Source organism: Podarcis pityusensis, assembly GCF_964106645.2.
Source record: "Podarcis pityusensis genome assembly, chromosome: 2".
NCBI lineage: Eukaryota > Metazoa > Chordata > Lepidosauria > Squamata > Lacertidae > Podarcis > Podarcis pityusensis.
The window spans coordinates 33,112,449-33,121,243 of NC_138029.1; the positions used below are offsets into that span (position 1 = coordinate 33,112,449).

The window sequence follows — 8,795 nt, forward strand, 5'->3', positions numbered from 1 at the left end:
AAATCGGTCCATAGAGATGGGGGTGGGGGGTGCGGAATTGGAACTGAAAATATATATGCCAAAGTGTTGCACTTAAGGAGGAAGAAAGACATTCACTAAGGAACAACAGCAAGAAAGGCAGCAATGTCACTCCTCTTCCAACTTTGTCCATGCTTTTATGAGGTTGCTTTTAATTTGGCTCCTAAATGCAACAAAGCCTGTTTCAAAGGCACTGGCATTGCACTCATTCCATCCAGTAGTTATTGCATAAATTCTGCATCTATAATAATGCTGGCTATTTTCAGTTTAGCCTTTGATAGAAGCTAAGGAGTTTGGTTTATACTGTACTGAAGTATTTGTTAAGGAAGGCAATGTTAGTGCTACATGTTCCCTTTTGTTCTGTTTGGCAGATCTACTCATAAGATAATGGGGGTTCTAAATCCTCCGTACTACCTAATAGCAAGCATGAGATAAATAAGTTATTCAAGGCGTTACCTCTGTTTGAAAACCTTCCACCAAGATGGCAACCAACAAGTTAAAGAGAACGTAGTTTCCGAATGTCATGAGGGCAATGAAGTAGAGGGCAGCCCAGGAAGAGGTAGAAGCCATGCCGTTGTACAGGACTTTATTCCAGTCTTCCTGAGTCAGTATCTGGATTGGGGGGGGGGGGGAGGGCACGTTAAGGGAGATAGAAGCACAGATCATTTGCACTCTCTTAAAGTTAGTTTGTCCTGCTCAGTTGAAGTGAAAAAGCATATTTTGTTCTTTGAATAAACAATTGTTTCAATTCTTTGCCATTTTAAAGCTTGTCATTCACATCAGCATTTCAGACAACAAAAACCAATCCTGCAAAGACACTGGATTCTAAAAACTGCATCCGGAAAACCAAAACTTAAGTAGGTTCTGTATTTTATGAGCAGGCATTCCCCACTCCTACTCCCAAAATGCTTATAGATCTCTCCAGGGCTTTTTTTCCAGCTGGAACTCAGTGGGTGCCATTGCCATTTTAGCCTCTCAGGTGGGCACCATTGACATTATAAGAGAATGAGGGAGGCGTTCATGGTGAGTTCCGGCACCTCTTTTTCAAGAAAAAAATAGCACATGCTCTCTCTTAGCATTCAGTATGACATTTTGGAGAATCTCAAGCTGTTATCTCTTCAAGGGATAGGTGCTTGCTTATTCTTTCTGTAAACCAATTTGAATTATTTTTTTAAATCTCTTTGAGATTTGATTACCATCAACCAATATATAAACTCTGTGAAATAAATAAATGTTAGCCGTAATGGCTGCATTACCTGGAAAACAGTAACGATGGCCCAGAGCAAGGAATCAAAGTTCTTCCTGTCGGGAAGAGTGTCTCCATCTCTCTCCGAAGCAAATTTACAGCCAAAGAGATGCATCCCAAGAATACTGAATGAAAGGGGGAAATGAGTAAATTAAAGAACAAGGACAAGATGGTATTGAAAGAGAGACTCCTCCATCTTAGCAAATAATGTTTGGAGTGAAGTTCCTTACTCCTGCACCCCACCACTCATGGGACAAAGAAAAGAAAAGAAAAGAAAAGAAATGGGAATTCAGCTTTTAGTAGGCTACTTTCTCTGAGCTCTGACACCATGCCCTGTGGTGACTAGCAGTTGAAGGCTCATATATGATAAGGCTTCATTTGTTGGAATGAAAAAGTTTGAAGACTCTCACATTATGAAGACTGTTGGACTCTTGAGGGTTCACAAACTAAAAACCAAAGTGTTGCTCAGCCTGGGGAGTTTCAGGGTTAAAGTCATCAGAAGTAGAAGCATACTACACCACTCAGGTGGGGGAAAGAAATAACTATCATTTTCAAAATATGCAGAGTTGTAGCACTGTACATTAAATCACTTTCCATCTTAGCAACTTGTACTGTTTTGCCATGGCACATAAATTAATATTGGCCAATTCAACCTCAAAGCACAGACACAACAGGCTTCAAAAGGGAATGAAGGGGCTCATTTAAGTACCCACCTGAAGATAAATATGAAAAGCATCAGCAACATGCAGAATGTGGCGACATTGTCCATTGTTTTCATGAGCACCACCAGCTGGCGCTGGAGAGCAGGCATGAAACGGACCAGTTTCAGGACTCTCATAAGGCGAAAGGTCCGTAGAACAGACAAGCCTCCACCCTGCTGTCCCACTATCTCCCAGACACTAAAAAGATAAAAGAATAATGTTAAATGGGTTCTTGTGAGGAAGAAGTACACCCATGCATAGAGTGCATATAGCAAAAGTGGGGAAGGCCTATAGTACAAACTAGCTAGTAGAGCTCAGTGGTGTGAAACAGGGATGCTCACAGGATGCTGCATACTACATGAGACAAGAACTTCAGGTAACACAGACCTACAAGTATCTGCTGCAGAAATATGGAGGCCCAGGGGCAAATGGAGAAACATACATTTTCCTGGGGTTTTTTTTTAATGACTCAGTATTATCACCCACTGAAAATGTTGTTATAAACTGGGAAGGGGGAGGGGACCTCATATTTTCCTATTGCAAAGTTATCTGTGAAATTTCATTACATCACAAGAATTGTGCTGTTCTGAGTTTTCTCTCTGGAAAAATCAATTTCTTCTCTTTCTGTAGTATATTCTTCTGTATGTATACTGCTTCCAGATGCAAACAATCTCATTTTGTTTACTATAACGTTGATACACGTTTTGAGACTGGGTACATATGCAATTATGATTTGGGGGAAAAAGATTTCATAAATACACCAAATGCTCCTGTTTGGTGTGTTAACAGCTAATAAAGTTATATACCCAACACTTTTCATTTTCTTAAACTGTTAATGTTTAAGGTGGACAAAGTTACTGAGTACTGCATATATTTCAGCTTTCCCCCCAAGACCTTAGGATTTCTGAAAATTTTAAATTTCTAGCCAGAACTTGCATTTGAATTAAAAAGAATTATGCCAGCATACACTCCTAACATATTTTGCATGTGCCTGAAAACTGAACAAGCAGCCAGATAGGTATAAGCCCACTTTGAGGATACTTTACTTAATGGATGAGTGGTAAATGTTGAACGATCTCTTCAACTGGAAAGTTCTGCAGATAGAAATATCTTTTTTTTTGGTCATGCACTTTTTAAAGATAATATGTGCTAAAGGAAACAGGTACATTCTTGGCTGCCATTCCCAGTGTGTGGCTGCCACAAGGAAGGAAAATAGCATTTAAGTAGCTGCTGTTCAGTGGTTCCCCTATGCAGGAAATTCCCCTGAAGAAGTTATCAAAATGGTGCTGTTGCACATAATCATGAGAGATGGGAGACAGCGCTGGTTTTTAGGAAGTTTTCACAGCAGTTCTGGAGCACATATTCTAACAGAGAGAGCAAAAGAACCGAGACCCCCATAAACATTTCAGACATTCCTTACTATTTTCCTGCAGCTTTATTTTAAACAGCCCAGTTGGGAGAAATCACTTTACCTGCTCACATAAAATGACAACTCCAGGCCAGTTACCTGATCACTACGATGATCCCATCAAATATATTGTATGGATTTTTGATGTAGCCAAAAGGGCCGTACACGAGCAGTTTCAGAAGCATTTCTAGGGCAAAGAGACTAGTGAAGACAATATTGCTAATTTCCAGTGCATTGGTGAGTTCTTCAGGCTGGAGAAATGAAGAAAAAGGAGAAACAAAAAAATATATGTCAAGATAAACAAAATTTGTGCTCTGATAGGCCAGGAGGTTCCAAGAGATGCGAGTAAATGTCAACTCAGTAATTACTGTATTCGTACAAGTCAGCAAGACAATGCTGGTGAATCTCTGGCCTATAAGTTATTTGTTGGCTCCTACAGTGCTTTTTTGTAACTCCCGAAACTGACCCTAGCACACTATGAACAGCAGCTATGAGGGGGAATTTGGTATTTGATATCACCCCCGGCTCCCTATCTTCTGGTGACAAGACGAGCAATAAATTAGCAAGAGATTTTAAATTAGTCTTTATGGCATTATATGTTTCACAGGTAATTAGTACACATTAAATACTGCAAGATAGTTATTAAAAGACGTTGAGATGTGTATCATAATCTCACAAATAAAGTAGCACAGGGAGCTCAAGGGCACATTATCCTCGATCCTTATATACACTCACTAATTAAGGAACTTTGGAAAATTAACTGCAACATGAAATCAATATTTTAAATAATGAGGAGTGATCTTCAGAACCCTTCTTGTTTTTGAGCATGCAGTTTGAGACTTGGTCTCAAATTCTTAAGCATATACGGTATATACACCGCTTCAGTTAAATTGGTTCCATGGAAATATGCACTATTAAAGTATCAAAACCGAGATACCTATACCGTAATTTTGAAAACCCAGCAGACAAAAACAGAACAATCAGCAACATTTCAAAATGCCTAAAAGGTTTAAAAACAATAACACACACATAGGAGACAAAAGGGTTCTACTTGGTATCTAAAAGAAAATAAAGTTGGCAACAGGCAAGCCGCTCTGAGGAGCAAATTTCATAGGTGAGGCACTATGGCTGAAAAGGCCACCTCTCTGGTTATCGCCTGCTTAAACTCTTAACAAGGAGGAAACAAACAGTAGAGGAATATAAGAACAGAAGAAGAGTCCGATTGGATCAGACCAAAGGCCTATCTGGTCCAGTATCCTGCTTCCCACAATGGTCAAACAGGAGCCCACCGTAAGGTCACGAGGGCCATGGCACTGCCTCACATTTGCTCCCCAGTCTAATCCTCCATGCATTTACTTAATCCTCTTTTAAAGCCCTACCCTTAAAAAAAAAAAAAGCCACCTAAGGGCTGATGCAGACCATGCATTTAAAGCACATGACCACCTTCAAAGAATTCTGGGAACTGTAGTTAAGAGTGATGGGGAAATGTAGCCCTGTGAGGAGGAAACTACATGCATAATTGTATACGCTTCTATTTTGTTCCTGATCCCCTTAACTTGCCAATTTTTCTAAATTAAAAAAAAACCAAAAATAAATGTTGGAACCTTTCCTTGTAACAGTTGCTCCAGCTCTCTAAGCATCTATGCTGCCATTTTCGGCACTTTTCCTGGTTCTACAATATCCTTTTGAAATACAGCAACCAAAACAGTAAGTACACAAAGTATAGTCATGCCATAGTTTTTTTAAATAAATACTTCATGATATTGGCTGTTTTATTTTTAATCCCTTTTTCTAATAATCCCTAACATGGATGTTGCTGCCTCCCCCCCCCCTTTTTTTTTTACAGCTGCCACACATAGGTCAACTTTTTCATAATGTTATTCACCACGTCCCAAGATCTCTTTCCCGGTCAGTCAAACCAGCTCAGACCCAATCAGTTTATATTTTATGCTCAAATGTTCATCACTTTTCATTTAACTTAATGCGCCGGGCAGCACTGGACATGCTACGCCCCTGACAGAAACAACTGCCTTGGGCACTTGCTATGTCCCCCTACCCAGCCGCTCACTATGCACATCCTCAGCTTTGTTCCCTAGTCTTTGGGAAAACTATAGTCATGAGCATGTTCTGATCCTCTCACCAATGTTACATGTGCACCTTTTACAATTAAGATGGCTCAAGAAAACACCACTGCCAAAAATCAATCTTTTTTTTTTGGTTTCATGATTTTCCTGCAAGAAATGCAAGCTATAATTTAGAAACAGACCCTTAACCAACTCTCTGTGTAATTCCCTGGGTTTTTTTTGGTTTATGTTTTTATTAAAGGACTTTTCATGAGTTGCAAAAGTACATTCGGCGCCTCTGTTTTCAAATCGTACTCTTTTCTTCACTGAGAGTGGGGAGGAAGAAGCAAGGTGGGCCTAATTAATACGTTGGTTTACTTTTTCGCACGTGTCTTTAAAACATGTAAGATATTAAACACATTTTTCATCTAAAGCAAATAAACCTTGACACACACATATCCACTTAATGTATACTACATACACACACATACTCTCTCTCTCTCTCTCTCTCTCTCTCTCTCCCTCTCTCATGTGGTAGGGGAGCTGCCCTATAAAGCAGTTTCAAATTGCCTTATTAAAACATGTGCTTTGAATGGAAAAATATCTTATTTACAATCTCAATGGCACTGAGGGAGTTGGCATATAGTTATTTTCATCCTGGAGGCCATATTATTTGAGAAGCAAATACTGAAGGCTCTCACAGTAGAAATACTAATCTTCTCTTTAATCTAGTATCCCACACTAATTTTTCATGCAGTTTTCTTCTTGAAATGTCACCCAGTGCAGCACTTGCAGCTCTGTATTTCCTACCAGAAAATGATATATTAGAACTGTCTGAGCTTAATTCACAGTCTGTGAAAGAAAAAGACCCCTTCATTACTGTCAGTTGAAACAAACTAAGAATTTATGGTTAAATTGATTCTAATAATGATATGGCTTCCATATCCATATCCGATTGTAATTCTATTTTGCTCCAGTTGAAAAAAACAAAGTACTCAAACTGCCCCAGTAGTAAGTAGTTACTTACTACTTACTGTAGTAAGTAACTACAGTACTGTACCTTTAATAGCAGGGCATGTTTTGCAGAAATGTATTTTGTAGAAGGATAGAGTTATCTAACCAGAGCAGAAATGCTGTTAACAGAATATTTTTTTAAAAGACAGCCTTTTCTAACTAGTCATATTATGAAGACTTTCAGGAGTTCCCCTCTTTTTTCTTAGCAAAATGGCTTGTAAAATGTTGCTTTTTCTTTACTATTCAGTCTTCACTGCAATACATGTTCAGTACAATATATGCAGAGTAAAGATCACAACAGTAAACTGCTCCATTAAGAGGCCACAAAGAGGGCGTATAACTAACAAGAAAATTAAAAACAAGTTTTTTCAAGCAGAAACAATGCAGCTTCAAAGACAGGATCAAAGCAAAGCACAGTTTTGGTATGGCAAACCAGAAGGGCCAATATACTACAGATAGTATGCAGCTATGCCTGAAAATCAATTCTGCATCAGAATCACAGCTGGACTTCTACGATCATAGCAGGGAGGCAGCTGGTGCTCGCTAGACCTGATGAGGCTGCTAGGGTCACATCAGATGGTCATACCCACCAACATTTCCCCGATGAAAATAGGGACGTCCTAAGGAAAAGCTGGACATTCCGGGATAAAATCAGAAACCGGGATGGCTTCTGTAAATCTGGGACGGTCTCTGGGAAATAGGAACATTTGGAGGGTCTGTGAGGTCACAAGTACATGGCAAAGTTATGCCCCCCCCATCCTTCTCCCTTGCAAACATAAAGTAGATACTTAAGCAAGGCAATTTCACAAACAGCACATAACTAAATGAACGTGTGTTTTACTTTGGTTCAGAAGGTGTCCCTGCTGTCACAGTTCCTTCTCTGGGATGGGAGAAATGTTGTGTGGCCTCCACCTCACTCTGAAGAAGAACCTTACATTGCGACTTAGGTTCTTTGCAGAGTTTGGCTCTGTGGACAGGCCCCAAAGAACACATGAAATTGTATACTGGTTTGCTGCTGTACTGTCAAATTTTGATTCAAGTCAAACATTGGTAAACTGTTAAACTATAAAATTTTAAATTTGCCCATTCACAAATTTTGCCAGGGGTGGCAAAGTGACAGCAGCACAGGTGCTCTTCAGAGCCACCTTGTCCACCTACCTCACTCTGAGGAAGGATCCTGCACAGTGCTCTGTTGATGCAGCAAAGGCACTCCTAAAGTGGCAGGGCATGTTGAATTTTCCAACTTTCCAACTCCAAAAATGAGGGATGCTAAAAAGTTTTAAGATAACTTGAGAATCCAATATATGTTTGGGTTAATTTAATACAATTTAATGTTGCTTGGTAAATAAGTACTTAAAAATATTGATGTTTTAACATTTTTGTGGAATTTCTAATAATTTTAAACTTGTCTGATTATTTTTTTGTGGGGGGAAATGTGTGCAAAATTACATCAAAATCGTCAGAAATGATAGGACATCAGATCGGCTTGCCAGATTTGGAAGTGGCAGGAAGATAAGAAAAGAAGGCTTGCTGAATATAAGCAGAGAAGTAAGCAGGATGCTTGATTATAATCAAATGAAATAAATCTTTTGTGATGATGAAAATGAAGAGCAAATAGCTGATGCTCAAAATGGAAATGATGGAAGTTAACAAATTGACTTTAGGAAAACAAAGTACGCCTTCTACTTCTAATAAAAAAGCAGAATACAGCACATTAAAAATACATAATGTTGCTATGTAGAACCTCAAATACGGTATGTTCACCTGCATACCACAGCTGCCATCACCACTGCTGCCTTTATAGACCCCTATCTGAAGAAATTTGCCAAAACTAAGCTTCACTCCCTAAAATAATATGCCCTACACGACAGGCCAGGGTGTGGGTGTGGGTGTAGTTGAATTGCCCCTCCTGATGTGCCACCTCAGACAATTGGCTCACTTTGGCTCATATAAGGGCTATATTTGGAGAGGAAACAAAAACCACTAAACCCAAGGATGTCCTTCCAACTCTATGTTCTCCTTTCAGTCACTTGATACCTAGGATTCCTGTGGAGTTTTCTCTTACCCCAAAGCAGATAAAGTCTTCTCAAAAGTCTTGCTCCCTTATAATGATGTAGAGCCTCAAAAATGGAAACTTTCCCTCAATCTGAAAGTAAAATTAAGGTCACTTCTAGCTGTCAGGGTATGCATTCAGAACATGGTGAAAGAAAAGTAATCTCATCCTCAAAAATAATCTATGGTAATTTGAACTTTACAAGCAGATGTCTAACCTCAATTACTCCATGCACAGCTTTGTCCATCTCAAATAAATGTTATATGACAGTGTTCAACAACTTTGTCTCTGT

General features: G+C 39.2%; 1 protein-coding gene across 13 annotated transcripts in view; it reads right to left on the reverse strand.

The window, feature by feature from the left end:
- The window catches only part of CACNA1G (calcium voltage-gated channel subunit alpha1 G), a 327,715-nt gene that overhangs the window by 91,932 nt on the left and 226,988 nt on the right, over positions 1 to 8,795 (reverse strand). For all 13 annotated transcript variants that reach the window (XM_080993532.1, XM_080993526.1, XM_080993530.1 and 10 more), the window contains exons 10-13: positions 3,473 to 3,624; positions 1,978 to 2,163; positions 1,275 to 1,389; positions 475 to 630 (exon numbers count right to left, since the gene is read on the reverse strand). In XM_080993532.1, coding sequence (XP_080849658.1) covers positions 475 to 630; positions 1,275 to 1,389; positions 1,978 to 2,163; positions 3,473 to 3,624 — 609 coding nt within the window. The remainder of the gene's footprint in view (positions 1 to 474; positions 631 to 1,274; positions 1,390 to 1,977; positions 2,164 to 3,472; positions 3,625 to 8,795) is intronic.